Genomic DNA, 22,439 nt, shown 5'->3' with positions numbered 1-22,439 from the left:
ACTTCTCCCCTAGCCAGCAGAAAAGCCTTTTCACTGGTTAGGCTTTTGCCCAAACCTAGGACCAAATCATTCATTCTTCACATTAGTTATTCAAAAAAGCTAGGACCTCCTTGACCAAAAGAAAGAGAGATTCCTACCATGCACTTTATTTTACATGATGTTGCTACACATGTCTAATTATCATTGGCTGAAGACACTTTGATGGATTTATATGGGAGCAATGGCAGTGTGGGGACAAGAACCACCTAGTTCAGCAAAAAAGGCATCTAGTAAACTAGACACTTTGAATGACTCGGACAGCAACCTTCAATGATTTGGGCAGATGGGTCATATTTCTTATTGTTCCTTTGAAGTGAAGAGCTTAAAGAATCCATTTTCTTCTGCATCCTGCCACTGAGTATATAGCCCTGGGCATCTCTTCCACTGTCCCTTACCAGTGTCTATCTACTAGATCATTGTTGAGTCAATGCATAAGTTGCAAGTAGATAGCTTTGTGATTCAAGTAAGCAAGGAAGGCGAGATTGCGAGATCTATGGTTGCACCCAAGTTCAGCATGTGGCCAAATGGGCTCTTCAGCCGCTTGCGGAAGATTGTGACATGCTTCTTCTCTCTTCGCTCTGGAAGGCCATCAATTCCCCACCCAAAGGTTGATGAACCTCCCGACGTCCCGAAAATATCATGCAGTTCATATCATCATCCCCTTGATTCACATTACAACGAAGCCATCTCAGATTGCATCGAGTTCTTTAACAAGTCATGCCAGGAGACAAGATTGAATGGTCAGAATATTGAAGATTTTGTTTAGTATCATTATAATTATCGAAGGCTTTGCATTACATCCGAGATTGAAATAACTTGCGTGCTTGAGTGCATTTGGTTTAAATACATGATGTGGTTGGGTTGCAGACGTTTTGGTAAAATATTAACTCTGCATTAGAAGAATCTTTGCAGCTTAATGTTGTTTGTCTGAAGCTTTTTTTTTTTTTTTGAAACCTTTTTCTTTTTTTGTTGCCAGAGCACTTGTGACTACTTCTCATGATCAATGGAAAGAAAAATTAGGATCTTCTTTATGTATGACATGATGATACTAAAGTCACTGATTAATAGCAGTGCCACCTCTGATCACTTTATAAGGCAGCCAAATATGACAACAATATTGAAAGGAACAAACCAAACAAATGCCTTGATTGTTTGAACACTAGCATGGAGCTTGAAATCCCTTGTACAACTATTATGATCTATGAGCTTTAGGTGATGCACCTTCTTGATAACCTCTCTTCTTGGAGAAAATCACCCCTATCAAAGGAATGAATGTCTTCTTCTTCTTTTTCTTCATCGGTTCCACTGCGCTGTCCACAGAAAATTGTCTTTCCAATACCTTTTCATTTAGGACTCGAGCCAAGGTTGGCGGATCGGCGAACTTAACACTCCTCTTCTTTTGCAACTCCATTCCCTCTTCTATCACTGGTTTCTCAACCTGAATTTTGGCTGCATTCTCTACAAACTTGAGGTCTTCAATCTCCAATTCTACAACTCGTTTCTCCGATTCACTTGCTTTCAATTGTTTGAGCTCATTCTTTGTCTTCTCAAGCTCTGCCTTGAGAGATCTGAGGCAGTTTGCCATTTCTAAGCTTTCTTCACGTGCCTTCGCAAGGCTTTGCCTTGTTACTTCTAGCTCCGCCTTCATGGACCCAATCTGTGAGAGGTCATGTTCATTCGTGCTCACAGCAAATCTCATCTATTAACCAAAAAATTATGATTAAGTGCTGCAGAACTTGGTAAGCTTTCATGAAGCATAACTCAAGATAACTAAACAATCATATAGGGTTAACACGATATATATCTTCATTGCCTCGTGCTTTTGGTTTACATTTTTAAACAAAATAGTGAACCAATTTATATTACTTGTTTCATCATCACCTGACTAAGGAACTGCTTTTTTTCTTACTATTTATTTATTTATTTATCTTATATTACTCCTTTTTCTTTTGAGGAACAACTAGTGGATTACTCTTAGATGGTGAAAGAGGTTTCATCGATTGGCATTACCGCAGTTCTGTCTCCTTGATTCCAATCTGGCCTTCTTTCTCTCTTCAAGATTTTGCCCTCTGTTCTAGACTTGTTAACAAACTTATCTTCCTTGCTCTATCTATTTATTTTTGTAATAAAAGATCTCTCTTCCTTTGGAAAATAAACAATAGTGATGTAATCTAACTGAATCACAATTCAAGTTCACAACCTTTATGTTCAATCAAAATTCCATGCGAGTTGCATGCGTTGGATCAGAACCATCCACTTAATCATGTGTCATATCATTTACATAAAACAAAAAAATTGATGATCACATGGTGGACCTTTGAAGCATTGTCAACTTGCCACCCTTCAAGTTGACAATAATGGATTGATTTTAAATTAATTACCAGGCTCATTTAGGTAATCCATGCAAAAGCTATCACTAATTGTGCTCTTTTCATGTTATTGCATCATAATATGCTAATAGACAGCCAATAATTGGGAATCAACCTTTTGTAACATATTGCTTAGCTGCATCACCATTTATCTTGTCCATGCACCAAAGTGCACGCTTGAAGCAACTTACCTTTGAAGTAAACTTGGTGGACTTTTTGTGTGGCTGACCAATAGGTTTAACACTAGACTTCAACAAAGGCTCTCTATAGGATGATCACTATCCTACGATTTTCCTGCCATGGTTATTCACCCCAAAAAGCTTTGGCACTTGGCAGTTGAATGAATTCTTCTAATCACAGCTTACCTCTATACGTTATCTCCACAGCAGACAGATTTGCTTGCTTTTATTTTTTCTAAGCAAAACAGAGAGATGGAAAGAGGCTACCTCATTAAGCTTGTGGGCGTAGACTTCTCTTGCCAACACCCTCTCGCCGAAGAGCATGACGGCTTCCTTCACCGTCCGGAATGGTGCTCTCGTGTCGATCTCGGCTCTCGTCGCCACAACTCCACCTTCTTCTCTCTCCATGCTCTGTTCTTCCCCTCCGACAACTAACACTAACACATGAGAGAGAGAGAGAGAGAGAGAGAGAGAGAGAGGTGTTAAGGTGGTGGAAGGCAGTGGGAGGGGGGGGTGGTTTTATTTTGTATTGACGACTTCAGGTTGAGAGGTCAGGTGGTTGGCGACATGGAAGGAAGGGGAGAAGGGAGTTTGATTTGTTCAAAGGTATAGTAATATGATACTGCTTCGTTTCTTCGCGTCTACTTCACTGGTAGTTGGAGAAGATTTCAGTTGGGTAAACAGTCTTGATTGGAGTGATCCCAGGAAGACATATCCGAGAGAGGGAGACGTTTCACCTAATGGCCTGATTCAGAATTTATCCTATGTAACGAGAACTTTAGATATGTTTATTAAACTCCCATTGGTGGATTAAATAGTGGCGACTTCTACTAGTTTTATACTTTTGGCTGTTTGGGAATCAACCGGAAAGAAATGGAAATTGAAAAGAAGAAGGAATGTCTTTGTTCAATTGTTCCCGTGAGGGAGAATTTGCTTTGCCGTGTTCTTTTTGTTGGGAAGGAGCAGGTACCTTCTTTAATCGATGATCAAAGGGCCCAGCCTTTGAAACGCATTGTCTCGGCATTTGCAAGGAGGATCCTATCCGGTGCGCTATTTGCAGCACAAACAGCGATACAATCTTGGATAGCCATCACGTCGAGATGGATGGCTATCAAACAGGATGGACTGTAACCCATGCAGAGTATGTTTTGTATGGCCTAGTGCCAATCTTGTTTGATAGCCGTCCGTCTTTATGATCAGAGTCAATAATAGCAATCTAGGTTAATCTAGAAACTAGAGATTGGCTATTGCCTAGTGGACAAGGTTTTACACGTAGCTCATTGCCTGGTTAAACCACATGGAAGTTGTAGAATATGGTATACCACCGGTTTTGGAATATATGTTTCGTGACAAAAGAGTAGAGAAATAGTCGGTGTCAACTAGTTCGATTTGTAAAATATTTTGTGAGGTGTGGTAAGATACTGGTAACCTAGGTTTGAATCATGTCTATACCTGGACAAGAAGTAATCTTCTCTTCTTTCTCCAAAAAGAGAAGAGAATATAGAAATAGTGATCTTGCTCATATCCATAATAATATGCCTCTAAACTGGCTACAGCTCGCTAAAAGATTCAACCAATTAAAATATGCCATCGATTTATTGACTTGCCTTTGAGCACTAAACAAAAGGAGTCTTTCTTGCTTCCGGAAAACCAGTTCCACTCGACCTCCAGTACTGGGCTAAGAGCAAGAGGAGTAGGAGACTCAAAAGACCTGGTTCCAATGTTGGCTCACAGCGGGCCGATTCCACAGATCAATGAGAAGAGGATGTGTCCGAGGTTGGAATCTGACTTTGCTTTGAAGACGTGTTATAGTTGGTTTAAAAAGGAAGTACCAATGGTTCTGGAAGTGGACCGGGCTAGGCCAGGCCATACCCCTCCCCTAACCCAACCTGAATTTTTTTTTGGAGGCTGGGCTTAGGTCCAAAATTTTGGATAATCCAAGCCGAAGCCTGACCCGAGCTTGGCTCAAACATGATTGTGCCAGCCCGAATTACCCGTTTGGGCCAAAAATAGATTTGGCTCGAACATGATTGAAATTTAATGTTTCTTAATATTGCTTTACGAGTAGTTGAGCTAGTTAAAAATAAGTTTTTTTACATAATACAAGTAAATGATACATGTGTCACATCCCAGATCCGGAGCATATCTACCGAGAGGTATAGCCCATAGTAACACGGAGCCAATATTACATTTAGATTTTCAAATCCATCATAAATAAAATATAATAATTGAAAGTCTAATTTTATCATACATTAAAGAAAACCAATACCAGTTCAAATCATCTAAATCCAGATATAAATACCAAACCCATAATCTTTAATATTTAAAAAATCATTAACTACAAATTCAAAGTTAATTAAAAGACTAGAATTCTTCTATAAAATTACTAAGCTTGCTAGCGCGAACTCCAAGCCTGCACCATCCTTCATTCCTATCGATCCTATTCATCTAAAAAAAATAGAGTTATATAAGCGACACAGCTCGGTAAGTAAACCTTTCACTACCTTACTGGATCAAGCATAAGTATTTTACATGCATCAATAAATCATTTAGAGAAGATAGCTACCATAAAAAAAGAATATTTCATAATAACAGTATAATCATAAATCAATCATGCACATATGCATATATCATGCAAATTATATAAATATAGTTCTTAGTGCATACAAAATCATAAATCGTGCCAATTTTACAAAGTCATAAATCATTTGTAATTTTGTCATATCATAATTTATAATAATTCTCTCAAACTAAATAATAGAAAATATACCCATGACAGGGTCGGAATCATCATCATGCCAACTACTATAATCCGTTGGCAGGGCCGTATGGCAAGCTATTATAAACTGCTGGTGAGGGTCGTATGCCAAGCTACTGTAATCTACTGACGACAGCCAAACTTCAAACTGCTATAACCCGTTGGCGAAGGCCATATGCCATGCTGCTATAACCTGCTGGCGAGGACTGTAAGCCAAGCTACTATAATCCGCTGGCGAGGGTCGTACATAGCTATCTGAGAGCCCATAGTCATTTCTTAAAGTAAATTTTATTAAATCATATTTTTTTAAATCATAATGTCTTAAATCATACATGAATAAATTGCTAAAATACTATAAAGAGTTTGTAATCCATAATTAAACCTTTAACAGTACAATAATCAGGAAATTATTCTTTTCATAACAAAATATAAATTTAATAAATATGGAGTTCATAGTTTATAAATAATGATTAACGATAAAATACTCATGAAACTATTATTTCACAATAAATCATGAGTTTTATAATATCATATGCTTAATCCTTAATTTTTTTTAAAAATGATTTCATTAACATTTAATATTATTTTTGTACTTTCATATTTTCATAATACTAGAAAATAAGTGAAAATTTGAAAACTAATAAGGAATGTTAGAATTACTTACCTTTCCCATCTTAGATTTTTAAATTCACTAAGCGAACCTATTAAACCTATTTAAAGACATTAAAAGCAAGATTAATTTCTATTCAAGTTAAAATAATAAGGAAAGGAGACGGTTGGTTGGGTGATAGTGTTCGGTGGCTCCAGGCAAATTAGGTCTAAGCAACTTGATTAATAAATCGTGGAGTAATTTACCATGTCAATAATGATGTATCACATACTTCATCATGACATTCAGAAATAAAGGAGAAAGAGATAAGCATATACGTAAAAGAGTGCAAGAGAGAGAATTTCCATATGGTCATAATTTATTAGCAGTGGCCAAATTAAATTATCTAGTAAGTAGAAAAATATAGTGTAGACGAATGACTTGCACCATAAGTGGCCTCCCATGGCTTTTCACGTTTTTGGTCTGCTTGCAATCTATGATTCAGCCCGATTATGTCAGTTGCCTTTGCATTAAGGCAATACCAATTACACAGTTTGTTTGCTGATTTAAATGAAATTTTGCTGGATGGTAGCATATCCCTTCCATCAGTATAACAATATATATTCTGCCTCTCATCTTATGTATGGTACAAGTAATATAACAGTGTTTTGTTTGTGGCCAATCGATTGCTTGCTGAGTAGGAAAGTTGATTCTTGATAAGTCTTTCTTATTGATGACATACAAGCCAGATCTTCTTTTAACACTATTTTTTACTTTGCACTTTGAGACATAGCAATTAATGTATCATTGGTTGAAGTTGATCGTAGGAGTTAATCTCATTCATATTGAAGCTGATTGATGCAAATGCCTTTGATATATGGATTAACAGTTCGCAGAGTTTCTAGCTCTGCTCTAAGGAGATGGAGATAAATTTGTTGAGAGAAAAAAAAAAATTCTGGTTTCCATATTTTGGATGCCTCTGCTAATGTTTTCCTTCATTGCCTTGGCGATAATGTAGGTTTTTCCATATGGTCCAACCTCATTTATGCAAAGAAGCTAGCAGTCATACTCCCGCATGGCATAGAAGTTTCCATATGGATATTGGGTGCAGACCGGCTCATCTTCGAAGGCGACTCGACAATGGTGATCGACTGGATCTGGGGTTGGGGTCATGCAGGCGAAGGTAGGCCGGTGCTCCTCGACATTGACGGACTACTGTAGGAGTGTGGCGCCCATCAGGCCACACACGTCTACAAGGAAGTAAATGGTGCAGTCAATTGCGTTGCCTTCTATGCAGTTTACCATTCTGAAGGCTTCGTTTGGAGGAAGCGTGACATAGTGTCGGGTTCTTTATCTGCTTTGTTATTTTCTGATTTTGTTAGCCGCATCCACACCCGTAGGGTGTGAGCCGCTGTTGTACCAAAAGAAAAAAAAACATATGATGTTAATTTGAGGCCTAAATTTTCCTGTTGGTAATAAAATAATTATAGAAGCTAGTGGTCATGCAGGATTCCATGTAGAAGGCACATAATAAAGGTGATAATCATAATTCCTCTGTTTTCCTTCCATGTACAATTTGTAGCATGTTGTTGTTTATAATGAAGTTATAGATCCTAATTGTTTTTAATTTTGAAATGTATCTTTTGGTAAACTCTGACATGTAATTTTCCCTTGTATGTTGCTATGTGATGTTACATATTGTCTCCTTGATGATAATAAAGAGTTTATCTGGGAAATTGACGCCGCTAAGATGGCAAAATGACTTCCAAGTTTCTTTTTTGATGTTCGACTTCAAGATTCTCTATCGAGCTTTTTGCTTGTTAGTTTCTTCTTGAATGAACCCTCTAATATGGAAGCAAGAAGTTTAAGAAATTGTCACGCCAAACAAATTAACATCTGTCGGTCGAGTTATCAGCCATTATGGGCATCAATTTTAGCTAACCGCAACATCGGTGATCTGTTTGCCCACCTTGATTGCTCTGGCCACTTGGATGTAACTGCGAACTATTTCTGGTAATTTCTAATGTTTGGAGATTAGTAAGACACCTCAACTCTATGGTTGGATGTCACCCAGGATGCAACTGCAATTGTATTTACAGACCTCCAACTCAATGCATATATCATTGTTGTATCTTTGATGTTCCTTTCCTATTCTTTTTCACCCCTACTTAGTTTTTGGTCACCTTATTGCATTAGAGCCTGCCTTGTTTGCACTTCTTTTAACAGTGAGCCATCTGAAGGATGCTATTTTTGGAGCCTATATGTTTCTTTATGGACCTCAAACTTGGTTCTAAGATCTTTAGGCATGGACACCACAAACTTACCCATAACCCTGCACCTACCACAATAGCCACTTGCATGACTCAAGTTTCTCGCAATTCTATCTCCTCAAATAATCTATGGATAGGGATTTGATTCGCCAAAAATAATTGTCTGTGGGACTGGACAAATTTATCTTTACTCATCACTTAATCTTTCTTGGCTTTTCTAGCTCCTAGATCCAAAATGGCACTTTATTGGAAGTTTCTCAAATCGAAATTCCCACACCAGTGGTTTTAATTTTCCCTTTACATTCCTCCTGAATTTGTTGTTGCTCTAGACATCTATGCAACTTAATTTGGTCTTAATTATATGTAAATGCTCTCTCTCCCTCCCTCCATTTTATCCATCCATCCATCCACCCATAGAACCAACAAAAGAAATCAAATCCAAGCTTATGAGTATCTGAACGGGCTGGGCCCATTTAAAAGGATCCAATGGCCAGGTACCCACAAAAAGATCATTCATCATTCTACCCTTGCCGACACTATTCGGTCAAAGCATACAATTGTTTCGAACTTGTTAAAGAGATCAAGGATACCATGCATCTTTATAAACTTGCTTGCAATTGATGGATTAACTTTATCGGTGCCTTGAGTGGAATCTAGTGGCTCCCGGACGACATGATTCATCGGCAAGCCATTGGATTTCGCTCTATTTGTCGATCATTGGCCATTGCCATTTGCCTCCTAAATTTCTAGCTAAACAATTGTTTTTTTTCCAACCACACCCATTAAGATGTATCAAAAATGTGTCATGCCATCCATGACCCTAGCCACACACATTGAGCCTCTAGTTAGTACCTCGTGGTAGGTTAGAATGTCCTGCCTCAACCCAATTAACCTGTGCTGGGTCCAAGAACGGGCTGAGTCCGGTAAAGGTTTTCAACCCTGAGGTGAGAGAGAGAGATCGAGGCTCACGTACCACTGTACTGTGATAGAGGTAGCAGGGAATCTTCAACAATCTCAAGGCATGCAGGTACGGTGGATTCAACCGAGGAGAACTGTTTTCGCTGCATCTGCTTAAATATTTACACACAGGCACGGAAGAGAAGAATAACCAAAGTGACGGAAGTCCGGTACAGAAAAGTACTACACTAGGATGAGAAGTTGAAGTAGAAGTAGAAGTGGAAAGCTGCCTTCTTCGCAGAAGAGACCGAGAAAGACTTCCCCAGGAGATGCCATGTGGCATGCATGAGATCACGTGGATCCCGGGGGAGCATAGTAGTAGGAGTTGAGGGTGAGATCCAAGGAGGCCGCCTGGTGGGCGGCAGCGCCGCCGCTGCCGTCGTTTAGGTGGTGGTGGTTGTAGAGGTGGTGTTGGTCCTGCGCCTGACCGCCGCCCCAGTAGAAGGCAGGAAGGCATTGGTTGCCGCCATCGTTGTGGTTATTGCTGCTGCTGGTGGTGGTGGTGTTGTCGCAGCTGTTCAGATGACAGTGAGTGATGAATTCCCCTTTTTTCTCCTCTTGTTCTCCTTCTTGTTCTTCTTCTTGTTTGATGGGAAAGAGTGGAAGGGTTTCGATCTCTCGAGTCGCCATCGGAGCTCCTGCTTCGTGCTCCAAGGGGTAGCGGTACATCCATGGCGTCGCAGCGCTCTCTAATCCCACCCATCCCATGCTGCTCTCCATCCCAGACCCATCTCCTCCTCCTCCAGACATGCAGCACTCCTGTTCCCACAGGAAAGGACGTCGTACCATGAAACCATCTAATAGGTTTAAATAAATAAGCATGTTGATGTGACTTGTGAGAGCCTAAAGAGCCAAGAGGTACAATTTTGTCATGCTAGAGTTCATGCTTCCCACCTTTAATGTGATTCACTCTTTTGCACGAATGCATGAGAGAGTTTCAACACTAAAGTACATTCCTGCTACAAAAAGAGCGCAGGAGCTGTTGGGTTGTTTTCTCTTCGTATAAAACGACGATTTTATCATCACATGCTCAACTTTTTATGCACCATCAATGTTTCACCCAAGTGTACAAATTAAGCTCTATTAGATATGGTCAGTAGGAGACATTTTAGCTTGTGCAATGCTAGCTCCTCCAACTACTTGATAAGGATAAACAAACAAGATGAACAAGATAGTATGTCTTAACTCTAAAGCTCCTTTCCATAAGCACAGAGCCTCCACAGCCACTGCTTCCCATCTGCCCAACACCATAAAACCCAGGAGAAGAACAGGGACCATGCAAACCTGCACCACCACAACACCAACACCCAACAGGCCAAAACGAAAAGGAAAGTCAGAGAATGAGAAGCGAGGAAATTAAGTTTTCTGCTATATATGCATACATGTATCTCAAAGGAATGAGTAATTTATAGTTTAACCGCACCAGGAGACATGGTGGTTATGGTGCTGTTGCTGGGAGTGCTGGTGGTACTGGAAATGTCCGCAGTGAGCCTTTTCTTCTGCCTCTCCCGGGCCTTGTGGTTCTGGAACCAGTAGAAGACATTCTTGCCTTCGATCTTGCCGTACTTGCGGAGCGTCGCGGAGATCTTTTGGATCTGCTCGGCGGTAGGGGACCTGATCCCCATGTTGTAGTAGAGGTCCCTCAGTATCCGTATCTGATCAGCAGTGGGGATCCACCTTGTGCTGGACTGCCTGCAGAGGAAGTTACTCTTACTCCCTCCAACACTACCACCAACAACACTGCTTGTATTGCTTTCCTCATGCTGCTGTTGTTGGTACTGGTGGTGTTCCATGACACAAGAATTAAGAACAACGAGAGAGAGACAGAGAGAGAGAGAGGACCGAGGGGTTGGAATGAAGGATGGGGGGCAGGAGGAGGTGCAAGTATTTGAAGAGGGGGAGGGAGGGAGGGTGGGTGGCTGGGAGATTTGAGAGTATCAGATGCATATCTTTGAGAGAGGGACTGAAGTTGACAGATGGGAGCTTAAAAAGGCAAGGGGACAAAATAGGGAGTAGAAAGCTTAGGTCCAGAAGGAATTGCTTGGGTGTGAAGGCATGCAAACAAAATGATTACAAGTGATGGAAGCAACACACACACACACACACACACACACACACACACACAGAGAGAGAGAGAGGATTGTGTATAATATTAGAATGAATGAGTGGGAGGAGAACAAAGAAAGGTGGCTAATCAGCTGTAGTGTCTGTTATTACAATCTTCTCGTGAATACATCTATATTATTATTGGTTCATTGACTAATCACTAGTACTCAGAGGTATCATTTGGTCTTTGGGCTTGTTGGTTGGACACACCATCAATTATAAAACAACAGAGGCAGAATTAAACTCACAAAATAAGTTGCTGTAAATCTGGATTATGTTCAGCAAAACAAGGAAAAACAGTAGAAGAGAGGCAACCCACTATTCAGCCATTTCTACTTTTTTTTTTACAGCATATCATGTCTCTTCAACTTCTTCTCCCCTCATTCTATTCATACTTTGACTCTAGTTAGCAAAAGTAACTATGGTAAACATTAAATAGCATTTAATTAGACAACACATTAACCATAACATTCTCCCCTTTAATGTGTTGGTCTTGAACTCCTAGTGCTTCTCTCAACTGATGGAACTTCTCCTTTGGCAATGCTTTGGTGAAAATATCTGCTACTTGATCCTCTGTCCTGCAAAACTCCAGCTTCACTTCTTCTTCTTCAATGGCATCTCTGATGAAATGATGCTTAGTTGCAATATGCCTGATTCTGCTATGAAAGACATGATTCTTTACCATTGCTATGGCTGATTTGTTGTCACAGAATATTTTAGTTGCTTTCTCTTGCTTCTCACCAATATCTTCTAAAATTCTTCTCAACCAAATTGCTTGAGATGTGGCGAGTGCAGCTGAAACATATTCAGCTTCTGCTGATGATTGAGCAACTGATTGTTGCTTCTTTGAGGACCAAGAGAACACACCTGATCCAAGTGAAAATGCATAACCGGAGGTGCTCTTCATGTCATCTACACAACCTCCCCAATCACTATCACAAAAACCAATCAACTTCACTTCAGAACTTTGGGAATATTGAATTCCATATCTCATGGTGCCTTGAATGTATCTAAGTACTCTTTTTGCTGCTGCATAGTGGATGTCACTTGGAGAATGCATGAATCTTGAAAGCATACTTGCTGCAAACATAATGTCAGGCCTTGTAGCTGTAATATAAAGCAAGTTTCCAACAAGACTTCTATACAGAGTTGCATCGACCCTTTTCCTTCCATCTTCTTTCATCAGTTTTTCATTGACAACAAGGGGTGTAGCTATTGGTTTACAACCAAACATTCTAAACTTCTTCAGAATTTTTTCAACATACATCTTTTGTGAAATGAATACCCCTTTTTCATCTTGATAGACTTCAATACCCAAAAAATGATGTAGCAATCCCAAATCACTCATTTCATACTTTCTCATTATTTCTTTCTTAAATTTTTCAATCATTTCTGCATTGCTTCCAGTTAGCACCAAATCATCAACATAAAGAGCAACAATAAGAATATCAGTTGTACCTTGATTTTTGACATACAAAGTAGGCTCACTTTTGCTTTTCTCAAAGCCTTGTTCATTGAAGTAGCTGTCAATTTCACTGTACCATGCTTTAGGTGCCTGTTTCAGCCCATAGAGTGCTTTCTTCAGCTTGTACACTTTTTCTTCTTGGCCTTCAATGATAAATCCTTGAGGTTGCTCAACATAAATTTCTTCTTTCAACTCCCCATTAAGAAATGCTGATTTCACATCAAGTTGGTACAACAACCAACCCTTTTGTGCTGCCAAAGAGATAAGTACTCTCACGGTGTCAAGACGGGCAACCGGAGCAAATGTTTCTTGGAAGTCAATACCGGGCTGTTGTGAATAGCCCTTTGCAACCAGTCTTGCTTTGTTTTTCTAAACAGAACCATTTGTATTGAATTTCACCTTGTAAACCCACTTCACATCGATAACTTCTTTGTTTTCTGGGCGATCAACAAGCTTCCATGTATTGTTTTTCTCAATCACTTCAATTTCTTCTTCCATAGCTTTCTTCCAAGCTTCTTCTTTGACTGCCTCTTCAAAATTTTCTGGTTCCACAACACAAAAATTGCATCTTGCATACACATCACTCAAATTTCTCAATCTTACCGGAGTTGAGCTTGGTGATGATGAACTTGAGCTTGGGGCTAATTGTGTGCTTGGAGATGATGGTGGTGAAGATGAACTTAAAGGTTGAAAGCTTCCATCATTATTTTGATCTTCTTGAACTACACTTTGTTGTGGAATAGTCACCGGAACAAATTGCTCTTCAACTTTGCCTTGCTCCCAATTCCATTTAGCTTTCTCATCAAATATTACATCCCTACTAATGATTATGTTGTTGGTCTTCAAACTGTACAACTTATAGCCTTTTGACATTGAGCTATAGCCAACAAAGATGCATTTCTCACTAGCTTCATCCAGCTTGTATCTTTTCTCTTTTGGAATTTGAGCATAACAGAAACAACCAAATACTTTAAAGTGCTTTACTGATGGTTTTCTACCACTCCAAGCTTCAAATGGTGTTTGATGCCACACTACCTTTGTAGGACACCTGTTTATTAAATAAACTGCTGTATACACAGCTTCAGCCCAAAAATGCTTCGGTAAACCAGCTTCATGCATCATAGACTTGGCCATTTTCATTACAGTTTGGTTCTTCCTCTCGGACACCCCATTCTATTGCGGAGTGTAGCCAACTGTAAGCTGTCTTTTCATCCCTTCATCTTCACAGAATTTTTGAAATTCATTCGAAGTATACTCCTTTCCTCTGTCACTTCGCAGAATTTTTATAGGACGGCCACTTTGCTTCTCAACAAGACATTTAAACTTCTTAAAGATGCCAAACACTTCAGATTTTTTTCTCATAAAATAAACCCAAGTCATACGACTATAATCATCAATGAAGAGTATGAAATACCTATTTTGAGAGTGAGAAGGAGTGTGCATAGGCCCACACACGTCTGTATGCACAAGTTCCAGCACCTCTTTTGCTCTCCATGCCACTCCTTTTGGAAAAGATTGGCGATGATGCTCCCCATGGCACAACCTTCACAAACTTCACTTTTCTCTTTAATCATAGGCAATCCTTGCACCATATTTTTCTTGTACAACAGGTTGAGGTTTTGAAAATTCAAGTGACCAAATCTTCTATGCCACAACCATGATTCATCAAGCACATTAGCTTTCAAAGCAACACTTGTAGCATAATTGAAAGTGAGTGGAAAACTTCGGTAAGGGCCCATTTTAACATCAGCCACAACTGATTTTTTTCTTCCTTGGTCAAAAACTCTGCAACCATTGCCTTCAAAATGAAGACTATAACCATGCTTCAAAAGCTGTCCAACACTCAGCAGATTTTGGTCTAACTCCGGAACAAATAACACATCACGAATAATCTTTCTGCCCTTCTTTGTTTGGACACCAATGCTGCCTTTTCCCTTCACTTCTACTACTGAACCATTTCCCATCTTCACCTTAGAATTAAATGAAACATCCATATCCAGAAAAATTGTTTTTCTGGTGTCATATGATTGCTGCACCCACTGTCAAGGAACCACACATCATTCTTTTGTTCAGAAACATGTTGGCAAGCATAGAATAAATTCTCTTCACTCTTTCCTTCTTCCTTTTCTTCTGTAAAGTTTGCTTGCTGCTCATTCTTGAATCGACAATCTTTTTGCAAATGACCAAACTTCTTGCAATTGTAGCATTGAGGCTTCCCTTTAAACCAGCAATTCTTCTCAAGATGGCCAAATTTGTTGCACACATTGCATCTTTGTGAAGAACCTTCTCCACCAAATCTTTTGTCAAAATTATTTCTACCTCTTCCTCTTCCTCTAAAATTTCTGCCTCCTCTTCCTTGTCTACCTCCTCTAAATGAGTCTCCCCCATTTTATTAATAAGCCATTGATTTCTTTTCAAAAAATTTTGATCTAACATTCAGCTTAGATTGGAAAGCACTCTCTATTGACTTCTCGGAGTGCCATTCCAACCTTTGCTCATGAGATTTTAAAGAGCCTAACAGCTCTTGAACACTTAATTTAGAGAGGTCTTTAGTTTCTTCAATAACAGCAACCATGGGGTCAAATTTTTCTGGTAGACTAATTAGTATCTTTTCCACAAGTTTACGATCAGACATTTCTTCACCATAAATTTTCATTTGGTTTACTAACTCCAAAAATCTGGTTGAGTAATCTTTCACACTTTCATTTTCTTTCATTCTCATATTTTCAAAATCTCTTCTAAGAGATTGGAGTTTGATGGCTCTCACCTTTTTATCTCCTTGGAACTCTTCTTGCAATGTCTCCCATGCTTGTTTTGCTGTTTTTGCTCCCATGATTCTTGGAAAAATAGCTTCTGAAACTCCCCTTTGTATCATTCCAAGAGCTCCTGCATCTTTGCTCTTATTTTCTTTCAACTCCTTTTGCTGGGCTTCGGTTAGAGTTGAAGAAGATTCTAAAATTTCATAACCAGATTCTACTATATCCCACAAATTTATGGAGACAAATAAGGTTCTCATCTTTATACTTCAGAAATCATAATTCTCACCTGAGAAAATAGGAACCTGTACACTGCTCCAATTTACGCAACTTGTGCTGGCCATTTTTCTCCTCCAAAATCTTCTTTTTCTTCTTCAAATTTCTGCCTTCAACACCTCTTTCAACCTGGCTCTGATACCAGATCTGTTGGTTGGACACACCAGCAATTATAAAACAACAGAGGCATGCCGAATTAAACTCACAAAATAAGTTGCTGCAAATCTGGATTATGTTCAGCAAAACAGGAGGAAACAGTGGAAGAGAGGCAACCCACTATTCAGCCGTTTCTACTTTTTTTTTTACAGCATATCATGTCTCTTCAACTTCTTCTCCACTCATTCTATTCATACTTTGACTCTAGTTAGCAAAAGTAACTATGGTAAACATTAAATAGCATTTAATTAGACAACACATTAACCATAACAGGGCTTTCTAGCTCTTGACATGGTATGTAGGCATGCGTTTGGCTATAAACTAGCAGATAATTTACGTACTATGTTGGTTAGACTTCCACTTACATCCTTGTCTGAAATTTTTGTGAGGTTGGTCACCTAATCAGCGAAGCATCAAAAATGGATGGTTACCTCTTACAAGATACTCTGTGGTATTTTTCGATTCACCTATCGAAAAAGAGAGGTTTATGGATGACCTTTTATGATAATAGACCATGATCATCAGGTTGCAAGGACTTCTTAATGGTGCAACTAAACTCCATTAAAACGAATCCAGTCCACACTAAGAGCTAGCGCTGGCATCAGTGTACCTTCATTTTGTTATTTACTTTTCGTATAAAATGGTTATCTATGTTCCCAATAAAATGCATGCATCTATATCCTTTTCTGAAAAACAATAGAAGAAAAATTGGATGCACAGTATTCGCCATTTGCTGATAGATTTTTTCTGCTTGCTCTTCCATTTACTGGTTATAAATACATCTTAAATTGGAAGAAAAGTAGGAATTGACCTATACATTATATACATCAAGATATTTATATGCTAACCAGAAAATATATATATCTATGCTAACCAGAAGATCGAAGTTGCATTTAGCTTATAATACTTAAATAACCAGTGCACATATGGACAGAGATCTGATATTTTGAAGTATAGCTTGCAGCCATGCAGATAGCTCACTTTTGAACCAATATGATGCCACCATTAATACTCCTGCAGTCCTGATATGATATTAGAGCCAAGCTAGAAACAAACAGCTTTCCAAGGGATTTATGGAAGCATATTTAGACTACTTGGATTCATCATAGGCTCCACAATATTGCCATGTTATTACTGTAACCACATCTTGTGCTGAAAGCTGCTAATGAAGTACTAGCATACGGTGCCACCGTGCTTGTATCTTTTCATTCTCTATCCCTCATTTAAGTACGCTAGTGGCACGATCTAAAACCACAAGATCTTATTTTTGTGATCATACGATTATGTCAAAATGCTGGGGAGTAAAAAACAACAACAACAACAACAGAAAATCTTGTAATTATATTTCTTCTTTGATTAGAAAGAGGAGTCACGGGGTTTGAGGGTGATGTGCTTTGCATTGAATGGTGGATAAGAGTTAGGGAAGAGAGCCTCTCCCCTGTTCATGAAAACCTCATCATTTTTGCCCTTTCCCACTGCATCTCTCTTTATGCCCTAAAAACACTCGCGGCTGACCCCTGCATGACTCATGTGGGTCTCCCCGCCCTCCCTTGACCCCTATGAGCTTTTTTCTAGGCCTAGTAGAGTGGAGCTTCTAACCCTAGGTTCCAAAGGCCTCTCTAGGCGTTCAAGAGAAGGCCCCAATCACTTCCAAGAATAGCCATCAAACTCCTCTCTTCCATCCCATTTAGTCATGTCCTAGGCCGCTCCCTTCTTCTTTTTTCTTCTTCTTCTTCTTCTTCTTCTTCTTCTTCTTCTTCTTCTTCTTTTTTTGAAAACGGGTGCTTCATACAGTACGGGTACGAATACACCCAATAAGATCAAAATACAATACCTCACGGAATGCCAATGGCAGCTCCGCCTCCCCCGACCAGAGGGCATACCCCGAGTGGTGGGCCGCATGGGCAGCCACCCAATCGGCTGCCCCATTGGCCTCCCTGAATACATGCTTGGCCAGAAAGGCCCCCTCCTCACACATCATCACAATATCGCGAATCAAGGAATGGTCTGTGCCCTCACCCCCCAATCCCCTCTGTATCCACCGGACGACGGTGGCCGAGTCACCCTCCAAAATAATTCCTAGACCTCTCCTTAGTGGGGAAAAAAACTATCAAGGTTGATTCGAGAGGACCTTTTTGTTAGTTTATTTTGCTGAGAAGTGGTGCAATGGTAAATGTAAGCCTTTGGGGGGGTTTTATTGTCGGAGAGTAATGATAGCTACAGTGACTGCTGCTTTGTAGGACCATGGCCAAGGGTTGCCTTTCGGTAAGCATGGGTCGGTTTGGCAGTGCATTCTATTTAGAGGGTCTAGAAAGATTTGCTAGGAAAACATATGATATATGGAGAGGGGATGGCTGGAGGAATGGAGCGGTGGTCAGGAGTACAAGGTCTTTGATCATCTTTTTTTTTCTCAGTGGGGGCCACCAATCACCATTCATGAATTAAAAAAGAATTTCATGCAAACTATCTCGGACCATTCATTAGCCTTTTCTGCATGCACACCATTAGCATGTATTAAAGAGTGTCTATAATAAGTTTCTTGGTGTTGATACCAACAATTTGATTTCTATTTTTTTTAATAAAGGGAAAATAACATCTTTGAAACAATTTCAGCAAGATCGCCTATAACAAAGTCTCGTGCAATTAATCATGCTTGGGGCCACAACTTCTTATATGCTAAGCATTCTGCCTTACTCTTAAATGCCGAATTCTTATAAAGTTGTGATCTCAATCCAGATGTAATTTGAGTAGTATGCTAGTCTCTTGCACCTTCACTGGCCGCAACTTCTATGTGAGGAGTAAATATTCTGGTACCTTAGAATAGGGGAAGAAGAAAATATATGATAGAAATAATATGTTTAGCCAATTTCATAGGTATGAATCATTTGGATTGCGTTTCCCACCCGATGACCGTTTAACTCTATGAATTGGTTTCAATTCTACAATTCGGATTCGACCCATTCTGTAGGGACCTGAATGTAGTAGTCAGGTGAATCTTAGGATCAAGTTGCATGAGTTGGGTTTGGTGATCTTGGAAAACAACAAACCTCCATCTTTTACTCCTTCGGATAGGTCATATTTAGGCCTGTGTTTAAATTAAAATGAAATTTAGCAGGAAATGGCTCTATTTAATCAACCAGTAGTCCTCTGACAGTAGTAAACAATCTGCAACACGATAATGACTGAAGCACAAGCAAAGTGAGTTTTTTTCTAAAAAGATTAAAAAACTCCTGTTGCAGATGGAGGGGAGGAAAAAAAAAAAAATCTATTCACTGAAAGATGGTCCCCTCTTCATGTGATATATGGAGAGTATAGTTTGAGACATTGTAAGATGGATGCTCCAAAATTAGACGTTATTCATTTGCAATACTTGAACATCCTATCTCAATCCTGATATAATTATATTTCATAGAAAAATGAAAATTTTCTCAACATAAAATAATAGGTTCATTTGCACAAAAAGGGTCCTTAATTTCAGAAATTTTTTTGAGAAAATATCCTTCCACAAAATTGAAGCACAGAAAATTAGATAGCAGGCTGGTTCTCTCTCTCTCTCTCTCTCTCTCTCTCTCTCTCTCTCTCTTGCAGTGTTCCAAGAGAATGACTCAAAAGATTAATGTTCCTATGAATAATTTTGAGAGGACGTGAACAGATAGTCAAGAAAGTATAGGATCACCTTCACCCAATTTTCCAGCACAAATTCCTTCCTCCTGCTGCTGCTGCTGCTGCGGCTATCTCATTCCCCTTTTCCGCCAACTCTGACTCAAACGCCCCTGCCACATACGGATGCTCAGAGTGTCAGAGCATTGAATACCACAACATTAACAACACTAATAAACTCTGATCTCTCCTTATGCATGTAATGTTTGCATAACCTGTCCTTTTAATTCGTATGCATGTCTTCTTCTTCTTTTTTTTATTCGCTTTGAGATAAGAGTACTGTTTGACATACCATTAGAGTACCCGGAATGAGCGCTACACCGGGTTTTTCGAAGCATTTTCCTTTAGATAATAGTTTGTATGCATGTCATCCGTGCTTCAGTACAGAACTGACTACTGAGCCTCCCAAAGTGCAACTTTTCAGATTGTGTTAAATTTTCCCTGATATTGACACCACCATCATGAGATTTTCCTTTCCCTATCATGCAAACGCAATACCCTCATCTCTCTCTCTCTCTCTCTCTCTCTCTCTCTCTCTCGCGGTAGCTCTATCAAGGTAGGACCCTACAACTCATACCTCATATAGAGGAGAGCCTCCCCTAGGGGGCAGCCCTTAGGGATGGGTAGGGATGGGTACAAAAATGCCTCCTTTTCTTTGGGGTAATCATCCACTGCTGATGTTCTCACAGGAGATCCCAAAAGATTACACAAAGATATCATGAAAGATGCGTCTTGGTGTTAGCAGCCACCCTTCTCTCTCTCTCTCTCTCCCCCCCCCCTCTCTCTCTCTCTCTCTCTCTCTCTCTCTCTCTCTCTCTCTCTCTCTCTCTCTTGTGTTAGCAGCCGCCTTCTCTCTCTCTCTCTCTCTCTCTCTCTCTCAGTCTATCTGAAGTGTCAAAGCAACATACTAGTTTTGACCGCCCCTTCACTTCCACTTCTAAAGCAGTACTCACCCCACATCCCCTCCTTGCACAAATAAGGGACAGTAGAAAAGAAGCAGCCTTAATTTTGTTGCTTCCCTCATTTCCCATAGGCACAAAGTTGATTAATTCTTGGAAAAGGGATGGGCATGATGCCTAGATCACAAAAAGAAAGGACATATGAGCTCCATCTGGAGGAGATTCAAAGTGTTTGATAGTGAAGGGGGAGGACCTGTTGAATTGCTTGTAATCTCATGTAACTGTAGGGATCTTTAAGCTACTGTAGTTATAGTAGGGGGTGGGACTAGGAAGGACCACACAATCTCTGGTCTTATACGTGGGTCCTGACTTATTGCAGTTGAGTCAGTCGTCTGATGGTCTGCCCAAACCCTTTCCAAGTAGTAGCAGTCTTGGTCTAGAGACGTATTGCCCAAGCATGCCCATTTATGTGGTGCTGTTTTAAGACACCATCAGTCACTCTCCCTTGGGTTGGGTATGAGTGAGTGTTTTTTTAATATTATTATTATTAAATTTTGATTTAATATAAGAATCCCACAGGCTCCTTCACATGAGAATGGGTGTGTGAAGAACATGTAAGTATTACTTTCCCAAACTAATATGCTTCTAATTTGCAGTGCACTCTCTTTGACAGAATGACTACTCTGTCCTGACACTTTTCCATGCACACTCGTAACTTATCCACTTTGAATGATAAACGGCAAAGTTCTACCTCTCAGATTCATACCCAACCTAGTCAATTCCATAATTCAAGCTTAAATTGACTACCCTAATGCCACTAGATATTGTGAATTGCCTAGTTCTCTAACACTTGAAGCACTAAAAAAATGGAATCGTCATCGTTATCGTTACGCTTGTGCTGGGATCGACAGTTCTTCTATAAATTCATGGCTCATGTAGAATCCTGAAATATACTCCTCAAGGAGTTGGGGGAGGATCCCACTTACAGCTTATGTATAAGCCATGTTTCTCCTTCTTTATTATTCATTTAGATAACCAACAACGTGAGCCCAACTTGTTTTGTTGAAGTGTAAAAGAAAAGAAGGGGTTTTGCAGAAAAATCCTTATTTTTCTTCTATTTATTTTTATTATTTATTTATTTATTTAAAGAAAACAAGTCATGGTTTGAGATAAAAATAAATAAATAAATAAATTTGCTTCATTGTAGAACCAAAAATTTTAGACAAAAGATGGCTCCTTTCTGATTATTTGTATGGATCAGCCTGGCAATTTTCTGTTAGCCTTGGTAGCCCTTTTTAACCAACCATCACAATCTAAGCATTATTAGTTTACCATGTACCTACAATATGGGCTTCTCTGTTCAAACAATTATCAAGTAAATGATTAGCCCCAAACGTTAAATTACTGGGATGCCTGAATGGATGGTAGATGATCTAACAGGACAAGAATGGATGGATGAAACACCATAAAGAGGTTAAGCCCATCTCCATGTTAAACAAACCGGCTTCAAGATGAAACTTTTAGTTCGGGACAACCGGTTGATCCCTTTGTCATTCAAAGAAACTCCCTGTTTGAGGTATGCAAAATAATATGGCATTACTCGTCAGATGGGCAGTATTATGTGAGATTTAGGAAAAGAACAATAAAAGAATGTTGAAGAAGCATAGGAATAGCGAACAAGAGAAAAGCTTCTTGTCAATTATATGGAAAACTTATGCACCAACCAAACTTGGAACTTTTCGTTTAGAAATGCACAAAAGAGATTCTACCACTTAATGAAGAGTTAGAAAAGGGAAGATGAAAAGAGAGGCGAAATGTACACTATGTAATCCACCGAGGAGGCCATTTAAATCCTCTCTATGCAATCTGATCAGACAAAGGCTCTGATACTTTCTTTCACAGTTTTTAAAGGTACAGAGCTAGTTAGTGAAAGTAGCTCAGCATAGAAACTGCCCAACAC

The 22,439-nt window shown here is 39.5% G+C and overlaps 3 protein-coding genes across 3 annotated transcripts; all 3 read right to left on the bottom strand.

Annotated features, from left to right (window-relative positions):
• Positions 1 to 1,043: 1,043 nt before the first annotated feature.
• LOC103721725 (WEB family protein At1g75720) lies at positions 1,044 to 3,275 on the bottom strand. Its single transcript, XM_008812037.3, has 2 exons — positions 2,855 to 3,275; positions 1,044 to 1,738 (listed from the first exon to the last, which is right to left on the bottom strand). The coding sequence occupies exons 1-2, from the start codon at positions 2,993 to 2,995 to the stop codon at positions 1,232 to 1,234; spliced, it is 648 nt and encodes a 215-aa protein (XP_008810259.1). The 5' UTR covers positions 2,996 to 3,275; the 3' UTR covers positions 1,044 to 1,231.
• Positions 3,276 to 8,119: 4,844 nt separating this feature from the next.
• Positions 8,120 to 11,273, bottom strand: LOC103721730 (protein WUSCHEL-like). The gene is made up of 2 exons (XM_039115234.1): positions 10,585 to 11,273; positions 8,120 to 10,445 (listed from the first exon to the last, which is right to left on the bottom strand). Exons 1-2 carry the CDS (start codon positions 10,952 to 10,954, stop codon positions 10,285 to 10,287), a joined length of 531 nt encoding a protein of 176 aa, XP_038971162.1. The 5' UTR covers positions 10,955 to 11,273; the 3' UTR covers positions 8,120 to 10,284.
• A 3,851-nt stretch (positions 11,274 to 15,124) lies between these two features.
• Positions 15,125 to 18,973, bottom strand: LOC120104336. Its single transcript, XM_039115260.1, has 3 exons — positions 18,968 to 18,973; positions 15,794 to 15,911; positions 15,125 to 15,684 (listed from the first exon to the last, which is right to left on the bottom strand). The coding sequence occupies exons 1-3, from the start codon at positions 18,971 to 18,973 to the stop codon at positions 15,125 to 15,127; spliced, it is 684 nt and encodes a 227-aa protein (XP_038971188.1).
• Positions 18,974 to 22,439: the final 3,466 nt, after the last annotated feature.

Source organism: Phoenix dactylifera, chromosome 17, assembly GCF_009389715.1.
Source record: "Phoenix dactylifera cultivar Barhee BC4 chromosome 17, palm_55x_up_171113_PBpolish2nd_filt_p, whole genome shotgun sequence".
Lineage (NCBI taxonomy): Eukaryota > Viridiplantae > Streptophyta > Magnoliopsida > Arecales > Arecaceae > Phoenix > Phoenix dactylifera.
This window is presented reverse-complemented; position numbering and strand designations above follow the sequence as displayed.

What these genes read in the sequence shown, in the direction of transcription:
- LOC120104336 (XM_039115260.1), bottom strand. An exon ending in TAAATTGGAGCAGTGTACAG is followed by an intron (nt 15,685 to 15,793) that starts GTTCCTATTTTC and finishes ATGAAATTTTAG; the next exon opens with AATCTTCTTCAACTCTAACC.
- LOC103721725 (XM_008812037.3), bottom strand. Translation starts at nt 2,995, where the DNA reads ATGGAGAGAGAAGAAGGTGGAGTTGTGGCGACGAGAGCCGAGATCGAC. An exon ending in ACGCCCACAAGCTTAATGAG is followed by an intron (nt 1,739 to 2,854) that starts GTAGCCTCTTTC and finishes TTTGGTTAATAG; the next exon opens with ATGAGATTTGCTGTGAGCAC.
- LOC103721730 (XM_039115234.1), bottom strand. Translation starts at nt 10,954, where the DNA reads ATGGAACACCACCAGTACCAACAACAGCAGCATGAGGAAAGCAATACA. An exon ending in CATAACCACCATGTCTCCTG is followed by an intron (nt 10,446 to 10,584) that starts GTGCGGTTAAAC and finishes GTGGTGGTGCAG; the next exon opens with GTTTGCATGGTCCCTGTTCT.